This window comes from Pleurodeles waltl, chromosome 2_2 (assembly GCF_031143425.1).
Source record: "Pleurodeles waltl isolate 20211129_DDA chromosome 2_2, aPleWal1.hap1.20221129, whole genome shotgun sequence".
NCBI lineage: Eukaryota > Metazoa > Chordata > Amphibia > Caudata > Salamandridae > Pleurodeles > Pleurodeles waltl.
This window is the reverse complement of record NC_090439.1, coordinates 68041608-68069314: the sequence shown is the minus strand read 5'-3', so window position 1 is coordinate 68069314 and position 27707 is coordinate 68041608. Positions and strand designations below refer to the sequence as shown.

Below are 27707 nucleotides of genomic sequence, written 5' to 3'. Positions count from 1 at the left end.
TAGCATCTCCACCCAGTGCAGGCTTTGTTACTGGCCTCAGAGTGACAAAGGCACTCTCCCCATGGGGCCAGCAACATGTCTCTAGTGTGGCAGGCTGCTGGAACCAGTCAGCCTACACAGCTAGTTGGTTAAGTTTCAGGGGGCACCTCTAAGGTGCCCTCTGTAGTGTATTTTACACTAAAATGTACACTGGCATCAGTGTGCATTTATTGTGCTGAGAAGTTTGATACCAAACTTCCCAGTTTTCAGTGTAGCCATTATGGTGCTGTGGAGTTCGTGTAAAACAGACTCCCAGACCATATACTCTTATGGCTACCCTGCACTTACAATGTCTTAAGGTTTTGTTTAGACACTGTAGGGGCACAGTGCTCATGCACTGGTACCCTCACCTATGGTATAGTGCACCCTGCCTTAGGGCTGTAAGGCCTGCTAGAGGGGTGTCTTACCTATACTGCATAGGCAGTGAGAGGCTGGCATGGCACCCTGAGGGGAGTGCCATGTCGACTTACTCATTTTGTTCTCACTAGCACACACAGGCTTGTAAGCAGTGTGTCTGTGCTGAGTGAGGGGTCTCTAGGGTGGCATAAGACATGCTGCAGCCCTTAGAGACCTTCCTTGGCATCAGGGCCCTTGGTACTAGAAGTACCAGTTACAAGGGACTTATCTGAATGCCAGGGTGTGCCAATTGTGGATACAATGGTACATTTTAGGTGAAGGAACACTGGTGCTGGGGCCTGGTTAGCAGGGTCCCAGCACTCTTCTCAGTCAAGTCAGCATCAGTATCAGGCAAAAAGTGGGGGGTAACTGCAACAGGGAGCCATTTCTTTACACTGCACACATCAGAAGGCAGCAAATACATGTGTTCCCATATCTAGACGACTGGCTAATCAAGGCCCATTCGTTAATAGAGTGCTCAAATCACACAAATCATACCATACAAACCCTCTTCAAACTAGGGTTCACCGTCAATTTCACAAAATCCAAAATTCGGCCACGCAAGGTACAACAATACCTGGGAGCCATAATAGACACATCAAAAGGAGTAGCCACTCCAAGTCCACAAAGAATTCAAAATTTCAACACCATCATACAACGCATGTATCCAACACAAAACATACAAGCAAAGATGGTATTACAACTCCTAGGCATGATGTCATCATGCATAGCCATTGTCCCAAACGCAAGACTGCACATGAGGCCCTTACAACAATGCCTAGCATCACAGTGGTCTCAAGCACAGGGTCACCTTCTAGATCTGGTGTTAATAGACCGCCAAACTTACCTCTCGCTTCTGTGGTGGAACAACATAAATTTAAACAAGGGGCGGCCTTTCCAAGACCCAGTGCCACAATACGTAATAACAACAGATGCTTCCATGACAGGGTGGGGAGCACACCTCGATCAACACAGCATACAAGGACAATGGAACGTACATCAAACAAAACTGCATATCAATCACCTAGAACTTCTTGCAGTTTTTCAAGCACTAAAAGCTTTCCAACCAATAATAGTTCACAAATACATTCTCGTCAAAACAGACAACATGACAACAATGTATTATCTAAACAAGCAGGGAGGGACGCACTCCACGCAGTTAAGCATGTTAGCACAAAAAATTTGGCATTGGGCAATTCACAACCAAATTCGCCTAATTGCACAGTTTATACCAGGGATACAAAATCAACTCGCAGACAATCTCTCTCGAGATCACCAACAGGTCCACGAATGGGAAATTCACCCCCAAATACTGAACACTTATTTCAAACTCTGGGGAACACCTCAGATAGACTTGTTTGCGACAAGGGAGAACGCAAAATGCCAAAACTTCGCATCCAGATACCCACACAAACAATCCCAAGGCAATGCCCTATGGATGAACTGGTCAGGAATATTTGCTTACGCTTTTCCTCCTCTCCCTCTCCTTCCTTACCTGGTAAACAAACTCAGTCAAAGCAAACTCAAACTCATATTGATAGCACCAACTTGGGCAAGGCAACCCTGGTACACAACGCTGCTAGACCTATCAGTGGTACCCTGCATCAAATTGCCCAACAGGCCAGATCTGTTGACACAGCACAACCAAAGGATCAGACACCCAGATCCAGCATCGCTGAATCTAGCAATCTGGCTCCTGAAATCCTAGAATTCGGGCACTTACAACTTACCCAAGAATGTATGGAAGTCATAAAACAAGCAAGAAGGCCATCCACCAGGCACTGCTATGCAAGTAAATGGAAGAGGTTTGTTTGCTACTGCCATATTAATCAAATACAACCATTACACACAACTCCAGAACATGTAGTGGGTTACTTGCTTCACTTACAAAAAGCTAACCTAGCTTTCTCTTCCATTAAGATTCACCTTGCAGCAATATCTGCATACCTGCAGACTACCTATTCAACTTCCCTATATAAAATACCAGTCATTAAAGCATTCATGGAGGGCCTTAGGAGAATTATACCACCAAGAACACTACCTGTTCCTTCATGGAACCTAAATGTTGTCCTAACTAGACTTATGGGTCCACCTTTTGAACCCATGCACTCCTGCGACATACAATTCCTAACCTGGAAGGTGGCATTTCTCATCGCCATTACTTCCCTGAGAAGAGTAAGCGAGATTCAGGCGTTTACTATACAGGAACCTTTTATACAACTACACAAAAATAAAGTCGTCCTAAGGACCAATCCTAAATTTTTGCCAAAGGTTATTTCACCGTTCCATCTAAATCAAACAGTGGAACTTCCGGTGTTCTTTCCACAGCCAGATACCGTAGCTGAAAGGGCACTACATACATTAGATGTCAAAAGAGCATTAATGTATTACATTGACAGAACAAAGAACATCAGAAAGACTAAACAACTCTTTATTGCATTTCAAAAACCTCATGCAGGAAACCCAATTTCAAAACAAGGTATAGCCAGATGGATAGTTAAATGCATCCAAATCTGCTACCTTAAAGCTAAACGACAGCTGCCCATTACACCAAGGGCACACTCAACCAGAAAGAAAGGTGCTACCATGGCCTTTCTAGGAAACATCCCAATGCAAGAAATATGTAAGGCAGCCACATGGTCTACGCCTCACACATTCACCAAGCACTACTGTGTAGACGTGTTATCCGCACAACAAGCCACAGTAGGTCAAGCTGTATTAAGGACATTATTTCAGACTACTTCCACTCCTACAGGCTGATCCACCGCTTTTGGGGAAATAACTGCTTACTAGTCTATTGCAGAACATGCGTATCTACAGCGACAGATGCCATCGAACTGAAAATGTCACTTACCCAGTGTACATCTGTTCGTGGCATCAGTCGCAGTAGATTCGCATGTGCCCACTCGCCTCCCCGGGAGCCTGTAGCAGTTTGGAAGTTACCTTCAATTATTTATATATGTATCATCTCAACCTTAAATAAGTGCATACTTAGTCACTCCATTGCATGGGCACTATTACTACAATTCAACTCCTACCTCACCCTCTGCGGGGAAAAACAATCGAGGATGGAGTCGACGCCCATGCGCAATGGAGACAAAAGGAGGAGTCACTCGGTCCCGTGACTCGAAAGACTTCTTCGAAGAAAAACAACTTGTAACACTCCGGCCCAACACCAGATGGCGAGCTATTGCAGAACATGCGAATCTACTGCGACTGATGCCACGAACAGATGTACACTGGGTAAGTGACATTTTCATTTCACCTTAGAAGGTGGATACAGTGCAATTTTTGGTTCAGATATGTTAACCTATGGGAGAAAACAAGAAGGTGGTTTTGCAAGTAAGTATGCAACTTAGTCTGGAATCTGCACCAGGCAAGGTTCAGGTAAGTAGCAGATCTGCACTTCCAGTGGCACAGGAGCAGTCGCGTGCAGGGTTCAAACTCTGAATCTGGCGGCAGCGTTGTCCAATGGCGGAATGGGGGGTAATTGAAGAGATGCTGCTCACAGGTGAGTAAAGCGGTTTGGTAACAGTCTTCTGGGGTTAAGGTGAGCACATGGGGAACCGCAAGGCAGCATCAATCTTACACCCTCAGCGGCACAGGGCCGACCGGGTGCAGAATGCAGAGTGCCAACAGAGCGTCGGGCGACCAATGCAATCCAGTGAGGGAGATCAGTTCCAGAAACCGTCTGCAGGCTCCGGCCATGAGGCCGGGTGAAGACAACCGACAGCTGCCCAGGTAAGTTGAGATTCTGTTGGTCGTACTCCCCAGGGGTTTCGGATGCAGGCATGCCCTTAGGCATCGAAGAAGTCTTACTGGGCAGGTTACGGATGGGTGAAGTCTTGAGGTTGAGGCAGCAGCCATTTCTGTGGAGTCCAGCAGGGGTCAGCCTACGATTGACTCTTGCTCATAAGTGCTTGGGAGCCTTCATAGGACTGGTAGGCCACTTGCTCTCGGGCCTGAGGTGTCTGGGTGTCTGGTGCAGATGGTGGCTTTGCGGTTCCTCATAGTAGAGTTCTTTCTTCTTTACAGTTGGTTTATTCTGGACAGGTCTGCTGTCCACAGGCGATCTTGGTCTTTGTCGGAGGCAGGCAGTCCTCGCATGGCTTATGAGGTTGCTGGGCTGCAGGACAGGTCGTCTTTTGATGCAGAATCATTGAGGCCTGCAGATAGGGCTGGTAGGGCTAGGGTCAAGTCAGTTAGTATCTGCAGCCTTCTCTGCAGGTGTGACTCTTCATTGTCCGACTCTTCTTAGGTCGTCAGGAATCCAGTTTCAGTGACTAGCGGAGCCACCTAGATAGTAGATTTAGGGGCGTTATAGGGGAGTAACATGTAGGGAATAAGAGGTACCTCGCTTGGGGTGTCTATACCCACTATTAAGCCACTCTCCTGTGGGAGGGGGCATATTCCTACTCCTGACTGGTTAAGTTCTACTCCTGAAAGGTTAAGTCATAACATTTTAAAGATGGTGGGTACTAAAAAAATGTGCTTCACTTCGCCTCCTGCACCTGCGAGGTGGAGATAGCAAAAGTGTGCACATATCCTATTCTCACTTGGTTTTCCCACTCCCTCCAAAAGTTGGGGTTTGAACCCGGTGTGGTCATCTGGTGCTAGCAGCACAGGCTGAGGTCGCTTTGCAACGGTGGCCAGACTTTGAAGCTCTCCCATTGAGTAAAGCGCCTACTTGGAGGGTGTGGCACCTCTGCAGAGGATGGGCTTTGTTTCTGGCTGCAGAGCGCAAGGGCTCTCACCCCATGGGTCCAGAAACATGCCTGGTTGTGGCAGACTTGTTACAACTGGTCGGGTTCCACACCAGGGTTAGTAGGTTTTCAGGGGGCATTTCTGAGGTGCGCTCTGTGTTCATATTGCAATAAATCCAACAGTGCCAAAGAGGAGTTGTTTGGTATCAAACACTCCTGGCTTCAGTGAAGCAATCATGGTGGTAGGCAAGTCAAGTTGTTGAGTTTCCAGCCCATGCACTCTCTATGGCTTCACTGGCACTTAGAATATTAAGGATAGACTTAGACACTGTAGGGTGATATCTGCTTATTCAGATATGTTCACACCTGATACATAATGCACCCTGCCTTAGACTTGTAAGGCCAGCTAGAGGGCTGCCTTACCTACATCTTAGGCAGCGCTGCTTGACTTGACACACAGACAGTGTGCCATGTTGACTTGATTGTTTGCCCCTCCACCAAGGGATGCCAGCTGTGGTGGCATGGCCTTGGTGAGGGGTGCCTAGGGGACCTTTTTCAGTCCTCATGCCTTAGGTACTAAAGGTGCCATTTTCTAGTGACTTAAAGGGGGGTCTGAAGTTGTGCTAATCATGGTACAGTTTTAGGGAGGAAGCACTGGCACAGGGGACCTGGTTGGCAGGTGCCCCATGCACTACATTCAAAACCACATCATTTTCCAGGCAAAAAAGTGGGGGGCTAAACTTGTCAATAGGCACTTTCCCACAGTGGACTTAAAAGGTCAGTTGGCTGGCTCCTATCTGGCTATTTGGACACAACACGCTACAAGAGGCCTTAACCCAACAATAATCAACTGACCAGTAGCAACTAGAACTTAGACTGTACTTTTCTGGTAGCCTCTGCCTGGGACCCTTAGAGTCTCTAGGTGTTTCCCCCTCAAGTAGTTAGAAGTGAACTACAGTGGTTGCTTGGACATCACAAACTTTTTGACAAGATTTGAAAACTTTTGCTCCAGAGCCGAGCAGACCTATTGGGACAAATACCCAACCAGCAGTAGTATGGTGTCAGATTGAATTTCAGATTCATCAACCTTAAAAGGCTTCATGGTCTAACAAACAACAAAGCCCCTTTCTGTTTTGGGACTTATAAAGTTTTTCAAGCAGAAACCTCAAACTCCAAAGCCTTCACAGGACCAACCAAGGGCATGTATCTAATGGGCAGTTCCACAGTGGCAGTTACACTTTCATATTTGTCCGCCAGGCAGACCACTTAGTCTTCAAAAAATTCCCTTTTTGGATTAAGATCATGAAGTTTTTTTCATATTTACCGACATCCAGACTTTCACAGAGACTAATCCACTTAGTATATCAGACCAGTGCTCAATCGTCGTCCTCAAATCATGCCTAGGTCCTGATCTACCACTTTGGTTAACCATTTTTGCCACTAGGTGCATTTTGGCTCTGTTTTAACTTATATCTTTAAAAAAGGAAATCTCTAGCTACCCTTATTGGGTTTGTGTTGTTTTGGTATTATTCCACTCATAAATATGTTCTGCTTATTTTTAAATTGTTTTTAAAATTGTGTGTCGTGGGATGTTTTCTTACTGCTTTGGTTCATGTTACCAAGGACTGAGCACAGGTATATTTTATTTATTTTTTATGACCTCTAGCAGGTAGCTGATGGCCTTATCCTTTGAGGTGGGCACTTTTCTCTCCCAACCCCATAATAATAATAATAATAATAATCCACTTTTCTGTTCAGCACTGCTGCATAATCCACTGCCTTCAAAGAGAAGGTGGTTCTACGGAGAAAGAAATAAGGATGGTGCAGGATGTGGTAATGCCTTGAGCAGGCTTTTATGTGTGTAATTCATTTTATGCAGAGCAGTAGTGGTGTTCATTTTAACCTGTGGCACGCACAATAACCTGGGTAAAAGACAAGAGTATAAGGACTCCTAGATCCGGAGTTCATAGGGAATTAACTACTTTCATTTTTTTTGTCCAAAATGGGCTTGGGGGGGACTCGAAAGGTATTTCAGCCAACATTTCTCATATTATTTACAGGATGATTATGAACAGATCGAGAAAATTGTAAAAGCAAAACGTGTAGCTGAGATTCTTGAAAGAGTAAAGCCCTTAAATAAGGCTGAAGCCATAGCCATGGAACGTGCCAAGGCCTTGAATAAGGCTGTGGACGTAATGAAGTCTAGTCTTGAGCATCGGACGAAGGATGACAGGCCAGTGGCACCAAGAGAACTTTTTGAGATTGGTAAGAATTTTTCGGAATTTATATTGGTGGTTTGTGTCTTCTTTGCTCAAACCTCTGACATTGTCCTGCAAAGTGGATCTGGACACTTGCCATTTGCTTTGGGGATGTCATTGAAGTAATTACACGGACAGCGAAGGTACACAAACGCTGGATCTTCTTTATTTTTCCAAGTAAGAGGGAACACATAAAACTCCAGCCTCCTCATCTTCCAGCTCCCTGCAACTGCCAAGAATCTTTTGTACATTCCAGCCAGAACAATAGCTGGAGCAGGGGAAGCTGGAAGACACCACCACACGAAAGAAGGGGAAGGAAAGGGAAGAAACAGCAAAGGAATAACTGAAGCAATATTTAAACTAACAACAATGCAATTTTTTTTTTTTTACAATAAAACAATACCACAGTCATGTATTGCTTTGCAGAGGCACTGTGCAAGACAATATTACATAGAAAATATAATGTTCGATGGCATATGTTGCTGCAGATACACATGTTTGGCACAGTCCGCTGCCTGGTGTTGGGCTCGGAGTATTACAAGTTGTTTTTCTTCGAAGAAGTCTTTTTTGGTCACGGGACCGAAGGACTCCTCCCTCTTCGGCTCCATTGCGAATGGGCGTCGACTCCATCTTAGATTGTTTTTTTCCGCTGTCGGGTTCGGACGTATTCCTTTTCGCTCCGTGTTTCGGTTCGGAAAGTTAGTCAGAATCTCGGAAGAAAGCGTCGGTATTGTTCCGTTCGGTATCGGGATAGTTAGGTACATCGACACCGATCATCGGAAGACTTTGGGGTAGCTTCGATTCCCCCATCGGGGCCTGGTCGGCCCGACCGCGTGCGACATCGAAGCCGATGGAACGGACCCCGTTCCGTTTCTGCCCAAAATGTCACAGTAAGTATCCTTATACAGATCAGCACTTGGTCTGTAACTTGTGCTTGTCCCCCGAGCACAAGGAGGATACCTGTGAGGCCTGTCGAGCCTTCCGGTCCAGAAAAACACTCCGGGACCGAAGAGCCAGGCGTCTACAAATGGCGTCCATGCCGACAAAACAACGTTTCGACGACGAAGAGGAAACATTCTCGGTTCCGGACTCAGAATCCGGAGACTCCGACGTCGAACAACAGCAACAAACTGTGAGTAAGACGTCGAAAAGTAAAACCATCGACAAAACGAAAGCCCAGGGGACGCCACTGCCAACAGGCCATGGCTCGACCCATAAAACAGGCGACCCGTCGAAGGCGCCGAAAAAGGGCACGCCCATAGCGAAGACACCCGACTCCGGTCGAGGGACCGCCATGGAGCAACCTCGGAGCCGAGAAAGCGGCTCCGAGAGACAAAAACAAGATACCGGCACCGAAAAACATCTGCACCGAGAATCCATGCCGAAAGGAACAAAAATTCTGTCGGTGCCGAAACCGAAAAAAGATTCTCTCTCGGCGCCGAAAAATACCACACCTTCATCCTACTCAGAGGAACAAGGAATAAGTGGCCAGATGCACAGATTTGGACAAGAGCTCCAAAGTGTAGAATCAGACTACACACAAAAGAGACTGTACATCCAGCAAGACACAGGGAAGATATCAACCCTTCCCCCAATAATGAGGAAAAGAAGGATCAGTCTCCTCAAGGATGACGCACAACCACAAGCCAAAGTGGTTAAAAAAGTCACGCCTCCGCCCTCTCCACTACAACAGGCATCGCCGGCACAAACACCGCCACAAATGCACTCACCAGCGCAAACTACCATAAGTCAAGATAATCAGGATCAAGACGCTTGGGACCTATACGACACCCCAGTGCCGGACAATGATCCAGATTCATACCCTACAAAGCCGTCACCGCCAGAGGACAGTACCTCATACTCACAACTGGTAGCTAGGGCTGCAGAATTCCACAATGTCCAACTGCATTCCGATCCTATAGAGGATGATTTTTTATTTAACACCCTCTCGGCTACACATAGCCAATATCAATGTCTCCCAATGCTACCGGGGATGTTACGGCACGCAAAACAAATTTTTGAAGAGCCCGTAAAATCAAGAGCCATCACCCCAAGGGTGGATAAAAAATACAAACCACCACCCACAGATCCAGTGTTTATTACTTCGCAGTTACCACCTGACTCCGTAGTAGTAGGGGCAGCTCGCAAAAGAGCAAATTCCCATACATCTGGCGACGCCCCACCTCCGGACAAAGAAAGCAGAAAATTTGATGCGGCAGGAAAAAGAGTAGCATCACAGGCAGCCAACCAGTGGCGCATCGCAAATTCTCAAGCGCTGCTGGCCAGATATGACCGCGCTCACTGGGATGAGATGCAACTTCTCGTAGACCATCTTCCCCAAGAATACCAAAAAAGGGCGCAGCAAATAGTTGAAGAGGGACAAACGATCTCAAACAATCAAATCCGCTCTTCACTGGACGCAGCAGATACTGCAGCGAGAACAGTCAACACTGCTGTCACCATAAGGAGACACGCTTGGCTCCGCACTTCAGGCTTCAAACCTGAAATCCAGCAGGCTGTCCTTAATATGCCCTTCAACGAAAAACAACTTTTTGGCCCTGAAGTGGACACAGCCATTGAAAAACTTAAAAAGGACACAGACACGGCCAAGGCCATGGGCGCACTCTACTCCCCGCAGAGCAGAGGCTCTTTCAGAAAAACTCCATTTAGAGGGGGGTTTCGTGGCCAACCCACAGACACCACCAGCCAACAAACAAGAACCACACCATATCAGGGTTCCTTCCAAAGGGGAGGTTTCAGGGGATATAGAGGGGGTCAATTCCCAAGGAGTAGGGGAAGATTCCAGACTCCAAAAACACCTCCACCTAAACAGTGACTTTCAAGTCACGCAACCCCTTCACTCAACACCAGTGGGGGGAAGACTAAGCCAATTCTACCAATCTTGGCAACAGATTACAACAGACAATTGGGTATTAGCAATAATCCAACATGGCTATTGCATAGAATTCCACAAATTCCCACCAAACATCCCTCCCAAAACACGCAAAATGTCACCACAACATTTAGAACTTTTAGGACTAGAAGTTCAAGCACTACTGCAAAAGGATGCAATAGAGTTAGTACCAGTACAACAAAAAAACACAGGAGTTTACTCCCTGTACTTTCTAATTCCAAAAAAAGACAAAACATTAAGACCAATATTAGATCTCAGGACACTAAATACCTACATCATATCTGACCATTTTCACATGGTCACACTACAAGACATCATTCCACTGCTCAAACAGCAAGATTACATGACCACATTAGACCTAAAGGATGCGTACTTTCATATACCAATACACCCTTCTCACAGAAAGTACCTACGGTTCGTATTCAAAGGAATACATTACCAATTCAAAGTGTTGCCATTCGGAATAACAACTGCACCAAGAGTGTTCACAAAATGTCTAGCAGTAGTAGCAGCACACATCAGGAGACAACAGATACATGTGTTCCCTTACCTAGACGATTGGCTAATCAAGACCAACACAGTAAAAAAATGCGCAAACGACACCACATGTGTCATACAAACCCTTCACAAACTGGGGTTTTCCATCAACTATACAAAATCACACCTAGAACCGTGTCAGACACAACAATATCTAGGAGCAACCATCAACACATCAAAAGGAATTGCCACTCCAAGTCCACAAAGAGTGCAGGCATTCCACAAGGTAATAAGTGCTATGTTTCCAAACCAAAAGATACAAGCAAAATTTGTGCTAAAACTTCTAGGCATGATGTCATCATGCATAGCCATTGTCCCAAACGCAAGACTACACATGCGACCCTTACAACAGTGTCTAGCATCACAATGGTCACAGGCACAGGGTCAACTTCAAGATCTGGTGTTGGTAGACCGCCAAACATACCTCTCGCTTCTATGGTGGAACAGCAAAAATTTAAACAAAGGGCGGACATTTCAGGACCCAGTGCCTCAATACGTTATAACAACAGATGCTTCCATGACAGGGTGGGGAGCACACCTCAATCACCACAGCATTCAAGGACAATGGGATATACACCAAACAAAATTTCATATCAATTACCTAGAACTGTTAGCAGTATTTCTAGCGTTAAAAGCCTTCCAACCCATAATAACACACAAATACATTCTTGTCAAAACAGACAACATGACAACAATGTATTATTTAAACAAACAAGGAGGAACACACTCAACACAATTGTGCCTCCTAACACAAAAAATTTGGCAGTGGGCGATTCACAACAACATTCGCCTAATAGCACAATTTATTCCAGGAATACAAAACCAACTAGCAGACATCCTTTCGCGAGACCACCAACAAGTCCACGAATGGGAAATTCACCCCCAAGTTCTGAACAAGTACTTTCAAATTTGGGGAACACCCCAGATAGATTTGTTCGCAACAAAAGAAAACTCAAAATGCCAAAACTTCGCATCCAGGTACCCACACCGCGAATCACAAGGCAATGCTCTATGGATGAGTTGGTCAGGGATATTTGCATACGCTTTTCCCCCTCTCCCTCTCCTTCCATATCTAGTAAACAAGTTGAGTCAAAACCAACTCAAACTCATACTGATAGCACCCACATGGGCAAGACAACCTTGGTATACAACTCTACTAGACCTTTCACTAGTACCGCATGTCAAACTACCCAACAGACCAGATCTGTTAACACAACACAAACAACAAATCAGGCATCCAAACCCAGCATCATTGAATCTGGCAATTTGGCTCCTGAAATCCTAGAATTCGGACACTTAGACCTCACACAAGAATGCATGGAGGTCATAAAACAAGCTAGAAAATCTTCCACTAGACACTGCTATGCATCTAAGTGGAAAAGATTTGTTTACTACTGCCATGCCAATCAAATACAACCATTACATGCCTCTACGAAAGACATAGTAGGATACTTACTACATTTGCAAAAAGCAAATCTCGCTTTTTCATCTATAAAAATACACCTCGCAGCAATATCTGCTTACCTACAAACTACTCATTCATCGTCTCTATTTAGAATACCAGTTATTAAAGCATTCATGGAAGGGCTAAAAAGAATTATACCACCAAGAACACCACCAGTTCCTTCATGGAATCTTAACATCGTCTTAACAAGACTCATGGGTCCACCTTTCGAACCCATGCATTCCTGTGAAATGCAATATCTAACCTGGAAAGTCGCATTTCTCATTGCAATCACATCCCTCAGAAGAGTAAGTGAAATACAGGCATTTACCATACAAGAACCATTTATTCAAATACACAACAATAAAATAGTTCTAAGAACAAATCCAAAATTTCTGCCAAAAGTAATCTCACCATTCCATTTAAATCAAACAGTAGAATTGCCAGTGTTCTTCCCACAACCAAATTCCGTGGCTGAAAGGGCACTACATACATTAGACATCAAAAGAGCACTAATGTACTACATTGACAGAACAAAGCTAATCAGGAAAACAAAACAACTGTTCATAGCTTTTCAAAAACCACACATAGGAAATCCAATCTCTAAACAAGGCATTGCTAGATGGATAGTCAGATGTATTCAAACATGCTATCTTAAAGCCAAAAGAGAATTGCCTATTACACCAAAGGCACACTCAACCAGAAAGAAAGGTGCTACAATGGCCTTTCTAGGAAACATTCCTATGAGCGAAATATGTAAGGCTGCAACCTGGTCTACGCCTCATACGTTTACTAAACACTACTGTGTAGACGTACTAAATGCACAACAAGCTACAGTGGGCCAAGCTGTACTAAGAACATTATTCCAAACTACTTCAACTCCTACAGGCTAAACCACCGCTTTTAGGGGAGGTAACTGCTTTATAGTCTGTGCCAAACATGTGTATCTGCAGCAACATATGCCATCGAACTGAAAATGTCACTTACCCAGTGTACATCTGTTCGTGGCATTAGTCGCTGCAGATTCACATGTACCCTCCCACCTCCCCGGGAAGCCTGTAGCCGTTTAGAAGTAGATCATAAATCTTAAACTTCTGTACATTTGTAAATAATTATTCTAAACTCTTAACGTACATACATATTCACTCCATTGCATGGGCACTATTTATAGCAAACAACTCCATCCTCACCCTCTGCGGGGAAAACAATCTAAGATGGAGTCGACGCCCATGCGCAATGGAGCCGAAGAGGGAGGAGTCCTTCGGTCCCGTGACCAAAAAAGACTTCTTCGAAGAAAAACAACTTGTAATACTCCGAGCCCAACACCAGGCAGCGGACTGTGCCAAACATGTGAATCTGCAGCGACTAATGCCACGAACAGATGTACACTGGGTAAGTGACATTTTCATTTTACCTTGCTAGAGAATGCACCAAACGAGCAGTAGTTCTGTACACTCTATGAATGACAAAATAGAAAATGGTCAGTTATGTTTTGTAGAAAATGTAAATGTCTGTCACTTCCAGTTAAATATGTACATTGTTTTTTTTTTTTTTTTTTTAACTTTGTGTAGGAAGTTGGCTCTGTATGCACTATTTCAAAGTAAGGAATAGTATGCACAGAGTCCAAGGGTTCCCCTTAGAGGTAAGATAGTGGCAAAAAGAGATAATACTAATGCTCTATTTTGTGGTAGTGTGGTCGAGCAGTAGGCTTATCCAAGGAGTAGTGTTAAGCATTTGTTGTACATACACACAGGCAATAAATGAGGAACACACACTCAGAGACAAATCCATCCAATAGGTTTTGTTATAGAAAAATATATTTTCTTAGTTTATTTTAAGAACCACAGGTTCAAATTCTACATGTAATATCTCATTTGAAAGGTATTGCAGGTAAGTTCTTTAGGAACTTTGAATCATTTCATTAGCATGTGTTCGATGGCATCTGTCGCTGTAGATACGCATGTTTTGCAATAGCTCGCCATCTGGTGTTGGGCCGGAGTGTTACAAGTTGTTTTTCTTCGAAGAAGTCTTTCGAGTCACGGGACCGAGTGACTCCTCCTTTTGTCTCCATTGCGCATGGGCGTCGACTCCATCTTCGATTGTTTTTTTTCCGCCATCGGGTTCGGACGTGTTCCTGTCGCTCCGAGTTTCGGAATGGAAAGATAGCTAATTTCTGAAGATTTTCGTCGGTATTGTTGCGTTCGGGATCGGCGTAGTTAGATTCAACACCGCATCGAAGAGCTCCGGTGCCCTTCGGGGTAGTTTTTCGATCCCCCGTCGGGGCCTGGTCGGCCCGACCGCGTGCTGAAGAACGCCGATGGAACGGACCCCGTTCCGTTTCTGCCCCAAATGCCACAATAAATACCCCTATACAGACCAACACTTGGTCTGTAACCTGTGCCTGTCACCTGAGCACAGTGAAGACACCTGTGAGGCCTGTCGTGCGTTCCGGTCCCGAAAAACTCTCCGAGACCGTCGAGCCAGAAGACTTCAGATGGCGTCCGCGCCGACAGCCCACCGAGAGTTCGAGGAACAAGTAGAGGAAGGTACCTTCTCGATCCAAGACTCAGACTCCGAAGGATTCGACGATACGCAAACCGTGAGTAAGACGTCAAAAACCACACAGAGGAAGATTTACAAGGCCCAGGGGACGCCACTGCCATCAGGCCATGGCTCCACCCATAAATTCGGTGACCGACCGTCGGCACCGAAAAAGGCCCAAACAGTGCCGAGATCGTCCGACTCCGGTCGAGACACCGGCACGCAGCCTTCTCGGGACCGAGAAAGTGCTGGAGACAAGCCTCGACACCGAGATGCCGGTGTGGACACGGCTCGACGCCGAGACAGCGGCACCGAAGAAGATCGACGCCAAGAGGTTTCGGCCCCGAAAAAGAAAAAAGTCACCTCGGAGCCGAAAAAACACGCAGACAGGGTTTCGGTGCCGAAACAAACTGCAAGCGACCCAGCTTCAGGCTCTTATACAGAAGAGCACTCGCTAACCTCCCAAATGCAAAAGCATAGGTTTGAGGAAGAGCTACAATCAACTGATCGGACCATACGCAAAAGCGTATTTTCATACAGCAGGGGACAGGAAAAATAAGCACCCTTCCCCCCATTAGAAGAAAGAGAAGGTTGGAGTTCCAAACTGAACAGACACCACAACCAAAAGTGGTGAAAAGAGTTACCCCACCACCCTCTCCTCCGCCCGTGATTAACGTCTCACCAGCACGAACTCCATCACACTCCCCAGCTCACACCACCATAAGCCAGGGGGACCAAGATCAAGACGCATGGGACCTATACGACGCCCCAGTGTCAGATAACAGTCCGGAGGCATACCCTACGAAGCCATCTCCACCAGAAGACAGCACCGCGTATTCTCAAGTGGTGGCTAGAGCAGCACAATTTCACAACGTAAGCCTCCACTCAGAACAGGTCGAGGATGATTTTTTATTCAACACACTCTCCTCCACCCACAGCTCATACCAAAGCCTGCCTATGCTCCCTGGTATGCTCCGGCACGCGAAAGAAATCTTTAAGGAGCCGGTCAAAAGTAGGGCAATCACACCAAGGGTGGAAAAAAAGTATAAGGCGCCTCCTACAGACCCGGTTTTCATCACTACACAGCTGCCACCAGACTCTGTCGTTGTAGGAGCAGCTAGGAAAAGGGCCAACTCTCACACATCTGGAGATGCACCACCCCCAGATAAAGAAAGCCGCAAGTTCGATGCAGCTGGTAAGAGTCGCAGCACAAGCTGCAAACCAGTGGCGCATCGCGAACTCCCAGGCACTACTTGCGCGCTAGGACAGAGCCCACTGGGACGAGATGCAACATCTCATTGAACATCTGCCCAAGGACTTACAAAATAGGGCAAAACAAGTGGTTGAGGAGGGACAGGCCATTTCCAACAACCAGATCCGCTCCTCCATGGACGCTGCAGATACAGCTGCACGGACAATTAATACATCTGTAACTATCAGAAGGCATGCATGGCTCCGAACGTCTGGATTTAAACCAGAGATTCAACAAGCAGTTCTCAATATGCCTTTTAATGAAAAAGAACTGTTCGGTCCAGAAGTGGACACAGCGATTGAGAAACTCAAAAAAGATACGGACACTGCCAAAGCCATGGGCGCACTCTACTCCCCGCAGAGCAGAGGGAATTACAGCACATTCCGTAAAACACCCTTTCGAGGGGGGTTTCGGGGTCAGAGCACACAAGCCAGCACCTCACAAGCAACACCGTCCAGTTACCAGGGACAGTATAGAGGAGGTTTTCGGGGACAATATAGAGGAGGGCAATTCCCTAGAAATAGAGGAAGATTTCAGAGCCCCAAAACCCCTACTACTAAACAGTGACTCACATGTCACTCACCCCCTCCACACAACACCAGTGAGGGGAAAAATAAGTCATTATTACAAAGCATGGGAGGAAATCACTACAGACACTTGGGTTCTAGCAATTATCCAACATGGTTATTGCATAGAATTTCTACAATTCCCTCCAAACATACCACCAAAAGCACAAAATTTGACAACACACCATTCCAATCTCCTGGAGATAGAAGTGCAGGCACTATTGCAAAAGAATGCAATAGAATTAGTGCCAAACACACAAATAAACACAGGAGTTTACTCACTGTACTTTCTGATACCAAAGAAGGACAAAACGCTGAGACCAATCCTAGACCTCAGAGTAGTGAACACTTTCATCAAATCAGACCACTTTCACATGGTCACACTACAAGAAGTATTGCCATTGCTAAAACTACACGACTACATGGCAACTTTAGACCTCAAGGATGCTTATTTCCATATACCAATACACCCATCGCACAGGAAATACCTAAGGTTTGTATTCAAGGGAATACATTACCAATTCAAGGTACTGCCTTTCGGATTAACAACCGCACCAAGAGTCTTTACCAAATGTCTAGCGGTAGTCGCTGCACACATAAGAAGGCAGCAAATACATGTGTTCCCATATCTAGACGACTGGCTAATCAAGGCCCATTCGTTAATACAGTGCTCAAATCACACAAATCATACAAACCCTTTTCAAACTAGGGTTCACCGTCAATTTCACAAAATCCAAAATTCTGCCGCGCAACGTACAACAATACCTGGGAGCCATAATAGACACATCAAAAGGAGTAGCCACTCCAAGTCCACAAAGAATTCGAAATTTCAACACCATCATACAACGCATGTATCCAACACAAAGGATACACGCAAGATGGTACTACAACTCCTAGGCATGATGTCTTCATGCATAGCCATTGTCCCAAACGCAAGACTGCACATGAGGCCCTTACAACAGTGCCTAGCATCACAATGGTCACAAGCACAGGGTCACCTTCTAGATCTGGTGTTAATAGACCGCCAAACTTACCTCTCGCTTCTGTGGTGGAACAACATAAATTTAAACAAAGGGCGGCCTTTCCAAGACCCAGTGCCACAATACGTAATAACAACAGATGCTTCCATGACAGGGTGGGGAGCACACCTCGATCAACACAGCATACAAGGACAATGGAACGTACATCAAACAACACTGCATATAAATCACCTAGAACTTCTAGCAGTTTTTCAAGCACTAAAAGCTTTCCAACCAATAATAGTTCACAAATACATTCTCGTCAAAACAGACAACATGACAACAATGTATTATCTAAACAAGCAAGGGGGGGGACGCACTCCACGCAGTTATGCCTGCTAGCACAAAAGATTTGGCGTTGGGCAATTCACAACCAAATTCGCCTAATAGCACAATTTATACCAGGGATCCAAAATCAACTCGCAGACAATCTCTCTCGAGATCACCAACAGGTCCACGAATGGGAAATTCACCCCCAAATTCTGAACACTTATTTCAAACTCTGGGGAACACCTCAGATAGACTTGTTTGCGACAAGGGAGAACGCAAAATGCCAAAACTTCGCATCCAGATACCCACACAAACAGTCCCAAGGCAATGCCCTATGGATGAACTGGTCAGGGATATTTGCTTACGCTTTTCCTCCTCTCCCTCTCCTTCCTTACCTGGTAAACAAACTCAGTCAAAACAAACTCAAACTCATATTAATAGCACCAACTTGGGCAAGGCAACCCTGGTACACAACGCTGCTAGACCTATCAGTAGTACCCTGCATCAAATTGCCCAACAGGCCAGATCTGTTGACACAGCACAACCAAAAGATCAGACACCCAGATCCAGCATCGCTGAATCTAGCAATCTGGCTCCTGAAATCCTAGAATTCGGGCACTTACAACTTACCCAAGAATGTATGGAAGTCATAAAACAAGCCAGAAGGCCATCCACCAGGCCCTGCTATGCAAGTAAATGGAAGAGGTTTGTTTGCTACTGCCATATTAATCAAATACAACCATTACACACATCTCCAGAACATGTAGTGGGTTACTTGCTTCACTTACAAAAATCTAACCTGGCTTTCTCTTCCATTAAAATACACCTTGCAGCAATGTCTGCATACCTGCAGACTACCTATTCAACTTCCCTATATAAGATACCAGTCATTTAAAGCATTCATGGAGGGCCTTAGGAGAATTATACCACCAAGAACATCACCTGTTCCTTCATGGAACCTAAATGTTGTCCTAACTAGACTTATGGGTCCACCTTTTGAACCCATGCACTCCTGCGACATACAGTTCCTAACCTGGAAGGTGGCATTTCTCATCGCCATTACTTCCCTAAGAAGAGTAAGCGAGATTCAGGCGTTTACAATACAGGAACCTTTTATACAACTACACAAGAATAAGGTCGTCCTAAGGACCAATCCTAAATTTTTGCCAAAGGTTATTTCACCGTTCCATCTAAATCAAACAGTGGAACTTCCAGTGTTCTTTCCACAGCCAGATACCGTAGCTGAAAGGGCACTACATACATTAGATGTCAAAAGAGCATTGATGTATTACATTGACAGAACAAAGAACATCAGAAAGACTAAACAACTATTTATTGCATTTCAAAAACCTCATGCAGGAAACCCAATATCAAAACAAGGTATAGCCAGATGGATAGTTAAATGCATCCAAATCTGCTACCTTAAAGCTAAACGACAGCTGCCCATTACACCAAGGGCACACTCAACCAGAAAGAAAGGTGCTACCATGGCCTTTCTAGGAAACATCCCAATGCAAGAAATATGTAAGGCAGCCACATGGTCTACGCCTCACACATTCACCAAGCACTACTGTGTAGACGTGTTATCCGCACAACAAGCCACAGTAGGTCAAGCCGTATTAAGAACATTATTTCAGACTACTTCCACTCCTACAGGCTGATCCACCGCTTTTGGGGAGATAACTGCTTACTAGTCTATGCAAAACATGCGTATCTACAGCGACAGATGCCATCGAACTGAAAATGTCACTTACCCAGTGTACATCTGTTCGTGGCATCAGTCGCAGTAGATTCGCATGTGCCCACCCGCCTCCCCGGGAGCCTGTAGCAGTTTGGAAGTTACCTTCAACTATTTATATATGTATCATCTCAACCTTAAATAGGTGCATACTTAGTCACTCCATTGCATGGGCACTATTACTACAATTCAACTCCTACCTCACCCTCTGCGGGGAAAAACAATCGAAGATGGAGTCGACGCCCATGCGCAATGGAGACAAAAGGAGGAGTCACTCGGTCCCGTGACTCGAAAGACTTCTTCGAAGAAAAACAACTTGTAACACTCCGGCCCAACACCAGATGGCGAGCTATTGCAAAACATGCGAATCTACTGCGACTGATGCCACGAACAGATGTACACTGGGTAAGTGACATTTTCAATACTTTTCACATAAAACACAATAAGCTGTTTTAAAAGTGGACACTTAGTGCAATAATTTTCACAGTTCCTGGGGGAGGTAAAGTAATGTTAGTTTTAACAGGTAAGTAAGTCACTTACAGGTTTCAGTTTTTGGTCCAAGGTAGCCCACCGTTGGGGGTTCAGAGCAACCCCAAAGTTATCACACCAGCAACTCAGGGCCGGTCAGGTGCAAAGGTCAAAGAGGTGCCCAAAACACATAGGCTATAATGGAGAGAAGGGGGTGCCCCGGTTCCAGTCTGCCAGCCGGTAAGTACCCGCGTCTTCGGAGGGCAGACCAGGGGGGTTTTGTAGGGCACCGGGGGGGGGAGGGACACAAGTTCACACAGAAAGTACACCCTCAGCAGCGCGGGGGCGGCCGGGTGCAGTGTGCAAACAAGCGTCGGGTTTCCTTTAGTTTTCAGTGGGAGACCAAGGGGTCTCTTCAGCGATGCAGGCAAGGGGGGGGGCTCCTCGGGGTAGCCACCACCTAGGCAAGGGAGAGGGCCTCCTGGGGGTCACTCCTGCACAGAAGTTCCGTTTCTTTAGGGGCTGGGGGCTGCGGGTGCAGGGTCTTTTCCAGCCGTCGGGAAATGGAGTTCAGACAGTCGCGGTGAGGGGGAGCCTCTGGATTCCCTCTGCAGGCGTCGCTGTGGGGGCTCAGGGGGGACAACTTTGGTTACTCACAGTCGTAGAGTCGCCGGAGGGTCCTCCCTGAGTTGGTTGTTCTTCACCAGTCGAGTCGGGGTCGCCGGGTGCAGTGTTGCAAGTCTCACACTTCTTGCGGGGAGTTGCAGGGGTCTTTAAATCTGCTCCTTGTAACAAAGTTGCAGTTCTCTTGGAGCAGTGCCGCGGTCCTCGGGAGTTTCTAGTCTTTCTTGAAGCTGGGCAGCCCTCAGAGGATTCAGAGGTCGCTGGTCCCTTGGAAAGCGTTGCTGGAGCAGGTTTCTTTGGAAGGCAGGAGACAGGCCGGTAAGTCTGGGGCCAAAGCAGTTGGTGTCTTCTGTTCTTCCTCTGCAGGGGTTTTTCAGCTCAGCAGTCCTCTTCTTCTTGTAGTTTCAGGAATCTAAATTCTTAGGTTCAGGGAAGCCCTTAAATACTAAATTTAAGGGCGTGTTTTGGTCTGGGGGGTTAGTAGCCAATGGCTACTAGCCCTGAGGGTGGGTACACCCTCTTTGTGCCTCCTCCCAAGGGGAGGGGGTCACATCCCTAATCCTATTGGGGGAATCCTCCTTCTACAAGATGAAGGATTTCTAAAAGTTAGTCACTTCAGCTCAGGACACCTTAGGGGCTGTCCTGACTGGCCAGTGACTCCTCCTTGCTGTTTTCTTTGTTTCCTCCAGCCTTGCCGCCAAAAGTGGGGGCCGTGGCCGGAGGGGGCGGGCAACTCCACTAAGCTGGAGTGTCCTGCGGTGCTGTGACAAAGGGGTGAGCCTTTGAGGCTCACCGCCAGGTGTTACAGCTCCTGCCTGGGGTGGTGTTAGCATCTCCACCCAGTGCAGGCTTTGTTACTGGTCTCAGAGTGACAAAGGCACTCTCCCATGGGGCCAGCAACATGTCTCTAGTGTGGCAGGCTGCTGGGACCAGTCAGCCTACACAGATAGTCGGTTAAGTTTCAGGGGGCACCTCTAAGGTGCCCTCTGTGGTGTATTTTACAATAAAATGTACACTGGCATCAGTGTGCATTTATTGTGCTGAGAAGTTTGATACCAAACTTCCCAGTTTTCAGTGTAGCCATTATGGTGCTGTGGAGTTCGTGTAAAACAGACTCCCAGACCATATACTCTTATGGCTACCCTGCACTTACAACGTCTAAGGTATTGCTTAGACACTGTAGGGGCACAGTGCTCATGCACTGGTGCCCTCACCTATGGTATAGTGCACCCTGCCTTAGGGCTGTAAGGCCTACTAGAGGGGTGACTTATCCCTGCATAGGCAGTGAGAGGCTGGCATGGCACCCTGAGGGGAGTGCCATGTCGACTTACTTGTTTTGTTCTCACCAGGACACACAAGCTGGCAAGCAGTGTGCCTGTGCTGAGTGAGGGGTCTCCGGGGTGGCATAAGACATGCTGCAGCCCTTAGAGACCTTCCCTGGCATCAGGGCCCTTGGTACCAGGGGTACCAGTTACAAGGGACTTACCTGGATGCCAGGGTGTGCCAATTGTGGAATCAAAAGTACAGGTTAGGGAAAGAACACTGGTGCTGGGGCCTGGTTAGCAGGCCTCAGCACACTTTCAATTCAAAACATAGCATCAGCAAAGGCAAAAAAGTCAGGGGGTAACCATGCCAAGGAGGCATTTCCTTACAGACACTTAGTGCAATTTTCACAGTTCCTAGGGGAGCTAAGTAATTGTTAGTTCCTGCAGGTAAGTAAACCACCTACGGGGTTCAAGTTTGGGTCCAAGGTTGCCCACCGTTGGGGGTTCAGAGCAACCCCAAAGTTAAAACACCAGCAGCTCAGGGCCGGTCAGGTGCAGAGTTCAAAGTGGTGCTCAAAACCCATAGACTTCAATGGAGAAGGGGGTGCCCCGGTTCCAGTCTGCCAGCAGGTAAGTACCCGCGTCTTCGGAGGGCAGACCAGGGGGGTTTTGTGGGGCACCGGGGGGGGACACAAGTTAGCACAGAAAGTACACCCTCAGCAGCACGGGGGCGGCGGGGTGCAGTGTGCAAACACGCGTCGGGTTTGTAATAGGAATCAATGGGAGACTGTTAGAAATTGGGTTTTTGGTTGGCAGTCAGGTTGCCCTCTGTCCAAGCAAGAACCCTCACTCTAGTCAGGGTAAGTCACACACAATCCAAAATCAGCTTGTGCTCACCCTCCGGTAGCTTGGCACGAGCAGTCAGGCTTAACTTAGAAGGCAATGTGTAAAGCATTTGTACAATAAATCATACAACACCATAGCATAACACCACAAAAATACACCACACAGTGTTTAGAAAAATATATAATATTTATCTGGGTATCTTCAGGTCAAAACGATCAAAGTTGCAATATGAATTTGTAAAGATATCACTGAAAAGTGATATAAAGCGTCTAAAGTCTTTAGAAAGTGAACAAAGTCTCTTCAGAGGGCCACAAAGGAAGAGGTGCGTGGAAAAAGGGTGTGTGCGTCGATTTCTCCCCAGCACACACGGACTTGCGTCGTTATTTTGCACGCGGGGAAGACGGCGTCGTTTTCCGGCGCGCGGACAGTCTTTCTGTGGATCGCGGGGATTACCAGATGTCCCGGGTCTGTGCGTGGATTTTCCTGCTTGTTTTCCGGCTGCCAGCCCAGGAAGACCCATTCAAAATGCAGATGTATGCAAGTGAGGCTGAGTACCCTGTGTTTGGGATGTGTCTGAGTGAATGCACAAGGAGCTGTCAACTAAACCTAGCCAGACATGGATTGAAGGGCACAACAAGATTTTAGTGCAAAGAAATGCTCACTTTCTAAAAAGTGGCATTTCTAGAATAGTAATATTAAATCTGACTTCACCAGTCATCGGGATTTTGTATTACCATTCTGGCCATACTAAATATGACCTTCCTGCTCCTTTCAGATCAGCAGCTGCCACTTCAACAGTGTATGAGGGCAGCCCCAATGTTAGCCTATGAAGGGAGCAGGCCTCACAGTAGTGTAAAAACGAATTTAGGAGTTTTACACTCCTAGGACATATAACTACACAGGTACATGTCCTGCCTTTTACCTACACAGCACCCTGCTCTAGGGGTTACCTACGGCACACATTAGGGATGACTTGTATGTAGTAAAAGGGGAGTTCTAGGCTTGGCAAGTACTATTAAATGCCAAGTTGAAGTGGCAGTGAAACTGCACACACAGGCTTTGCAATGGCAGGCCTGAGCCATGGTTAAGGGGCTTCTGTGGTGGGTGGCACAACCAGTACTGCAGGCCCACTAGTAGCATTTAATCTACCAGCCCTAGGCACATGTAGTGCACTCTACCAGGGACTTACAAGTAAAGTAAATAGTCAATCATGGATAAAGCAATCAGTAGTACAATTTACCCAGAGAGCATATGTGTAGGAAGTTGGCTCTGTATGTGCTATTTCAAAGTAAGGAATAGCATGCACAGAGTCCAAGGGTTCCCCTTAGAGGTAAAATAGTGGTAAAAAGAGATAATACTAATGCTCTATTTTGTGGTAGTGTGGTCGAGCAGTAGGCTTATCCAAGGAGTAGTGTTAAGCATTTGTTGTACATACACATAGACAATAAATGAGGTACACACACTCAGAGACAAATCCAGCCAATAGGTTTTTATATAGAAAAATATCTTTTCTTAGTTTATTTTAAGAACCACAGGTTCAAATTCTACATGTAATATCTCATTCGAAAGGTATTGCAGGTAAGTACTTTAGGAACTTCAAATCATCAAAATTGCATGTATACTTTTCAAGTTATTCACAAATAGCTGTTTTAAAAGTGGACACCTAGTGCAATTTTCACAGTTCCTAGGGGAGGTAAGTATTTGTTAGATTAACCAGGTAAGTAAGACACTTACAGGGCTTAGTTCTTGGTCCAAGGTAGCCCACCGTTGGGGGTTCAGAGCAACCCCAAAGTCACCACACCAGCAGCTCAGGGCCGGTCAGGTGCAGAGTTCAAAGTGATGCCCAAAACACATAGGCTAGAATGGAGAGAAGGGGGTGCCCCGGTTCCGGTCTGCTTGCAGGTAAGTACCCGCGTCTTCGGAGGGCAGACCAGGGGGGTTTTGTAGGGCACCGGGGGGGACACAAGCCCACACAGAAATTTCACCCTCAGCAGCGCGGGGGCGGCCGGGTGCAGTGTAGAAACAAGCGTCGGGTTTGTAATGGAAGTCAATGGGAGATCTAGGGATCTCTTCAGCGCTGCAGGCAGGCAAGGGGGGGGTTCCTCGGGGAAACCTCCACTTGGTCAAGGGAGAGGGACTCCTGGGGGTCACTCCTCCAGTGAAAGTCCGGTCCTTCAGTGTAAAGAAATGGCTCCCTGTTGCAGTTACCCCCCCACTTTTTGCCTGATACTGATGCTGACTTGACTGAGAAGTGTGCTGGGACCCTGCTAACCAGGCCCCAGCACCAGTGTTCCTTCACCTAAAATGTACCATTGTATCCACAATTGGCACACCCTGGCATCCAGATAAGTCCCTTGTAACTGGTACTTCTAGTACCAAGGGCCCTGATGCCAAGAAAGGTCTCTAAGGGCTGCAGCATGTCTTATGCCACCCTAGAGACCCCTCACTCAGCACAGACACACTGCTTACAAGCCTGTGTGTGCTAGTGAGAACAAAATGAGTAAGTCGACATGGCACTCCCCTCAGGGTGCCATGCCAGCCTCTCACTGCCTATGCAGTATAGGTAAGACACCCCTCTAGCAGGCCTTACAGCCCTAAGGCAGGGTGCACTATACCATAGGTGAGGGTACCAGTGCATGAGCACTGTGCCCCTACAGTGTCTAAACAAAACCTTAGACATTGTAAGTGCAGGGTAGCCATAAGAGTATATGGTCTGGGAGTCTGTTTTACACGAACTCCACAGCACCATAATGGCTACACTGAAAACTGGGAAGTTTGGTATCAAACTTCTCAGCACAATAAATGCACACTGATGCCAGTGTACATTTTATTGTAAAATACACCACAGAGGGCACCTTAGAGGTGCCCCCTGAAACTTAACCAACTATCTGTGTAGGCTGTCTGGTTCCAGCAGCCTGCCACACTAGAGACATGTTGCTGGCCCCATGGGGAGAGTGCCTTTGTCACTCTGAGGCCAGTAACAAAGCCTGCACTGGGTGGAGATGCTAACACCTCCCCCAGGCAGGAGCTGTGACACCTGGCGGTGAGCCTCAAAGGCTCACCCCTTTGTCACAGCCCAGCAGGGCACTCCAGCTTAGTGGAGTTGCCCGCCCCCTCCGGCCACGGCCCCCACTTTTGGCGGCAAGGCTGGAGGGAACAAAGAAAGCAACAAGGAGGAGTCACTGGCCAGTCAGGACAGCCCCTAAGGTGTCCTGAGCTGAAGTGACTCTAACTTTTAGAAATCCTCCATCTTGCAGATGGAGGATTCCCCCAATAGGGTTAGGATTGTGACCCCCTCCCCTTGGGAGGAGGCACAAAGAGGGTGTACCCACCCTCAGGGCTAGTAGCCATTGGCTACTAACCCCCCAGACCTAAACACGCCCTTAAATTTAGTATTTAAGGGCTACCCTGAACCCTAGAAAATTAGATTCCTGCAACTACAAGAAGAAGGACTGCCCAGCTGAAAACCCCTGCAGCGGAAGACCAGAAGACGACAACTGCCTTGGCTCCAGAAACTCACCGGCCTGTCTCCTGCCTTCCAAAGATCCTGCTCCAGCGACGCCTTCCAAAGGGACCAGCGACCTCGACATCCTCTGAGGACTGCCCCTGCTTCGAAAAGACAAGAAACTCCCGAGGACAGCGGACCTGCTCCAAGAAAGGCTGCAACTTTGTTTCCAGCAGCTTTAAAGAACCCTGCAAGCTCCCCGCAAGAAGCGTGAGACTTGCCACACTGCACCCGGCGACCCCGACTCGGCTGGTGGCGATCCAACACCTCAGGAGGGACCCCAGGACTACTCTGATACTGTGAGTACCAAAACCTGTCCCCCCTGAGCCCCCACAGCGCCGCCTGCAGAGGGAATCCCGAGGTTTCCCCTGACCGCGACTCTTTGAACCTAAAGTCCCGACGCCTGGGAGAGACCTTGCACCCGCAGCCCCCAGGACCTGAGGGACCGGACTTTCACTGGAGGAGTGACCCCCAGGAGTCCCTCTCCCTCGCCCAAGTGGAGGTTTCCCCGAGGAATCCCCCCCTTGCCTGCCTGCAGCGCTGAAGAGATCCCGAGATCTCTCATAGACTAACATTGAAAACCCGACGCTTGTTTCTACACTGCACCCGGCCGCCCCCGCGCTGCTGAGGGTGAAATCTCTGTGTGGACTTGTGTCCCCCCCGGTGCCCTACAAAACCCCCCTGGTCTGCCCTCCGAAGACGCGGGTACTTACCTGCAAGCAGACCGGAACCGGGGCACCCCCTTCTCTCCATTCTAGCCTATGTGTTTTGGGCACCACTTTGAACTCTGCACCTGACCGGCCCTGAGCTGCTGGTGTGGTGACTTTGGGGTTGCTCTGAACCCCCAACGGTGGGCTACCTTGGACCAAGAACTAAGCCCTGTAAGTGTCTTACTTACCTGGTAAAACTAACAAAAACTTACCTCCCCCAGGAACTGTGAAAATTGCCCTAAGTGTCCACTTTTAAAACAGCTATTTGTCAATAACTTGAAAAGTATACATGCAATTTTTATGATTTGAAGTTCCTAAAGTACTTACCTGCAATACCTTTCGACTGAGATATTACATGTAGAATTTGAACCTGTGGTTCTTAAAATAAACTAAGAAAAGATATTTTTCTATACAAAACCTATTGGCTGGATTTGTCTCTGAGGGTGTGTACCTCATTTATTGTCTATGTGTATGTACAACAAATGCTTAACACTACTCCTTGGATAAGCCTATTGCTCGACCACACTACCACAAAATAGAGCATTAGTATTATCTCTTTTTACCACTATTTTACCTCTAAGGGGAACCCTTGGACTCTGTGCATGCTATTCC

The 27707-nt window shown here is 46.9% G+C and overlaps 1 protein-coding gene across 1 annotated transcript in view; it reads left to right on the top strand.

Annotated features, from left to right (window-relative positions):
• The window catches only part of LOC138280199 (tol-Pal system protein TolA-like), a 689969-nt gene that overhangs the window by 181122 nt on the left and 481140 nt on the right, over positions 1 to 27707 (top strand). Inside the window, exon 12 of the mRNA XM_069219461.1 lies at positions 7199 to 7403. Within this exon, the coding sequence (XP_069075562.1) occupies positions 7199 to 7403 (205 nt within the window). The remainder of the gene's footprint in view (positions 1 to 7198; positions 7404 to 27707) is intronic.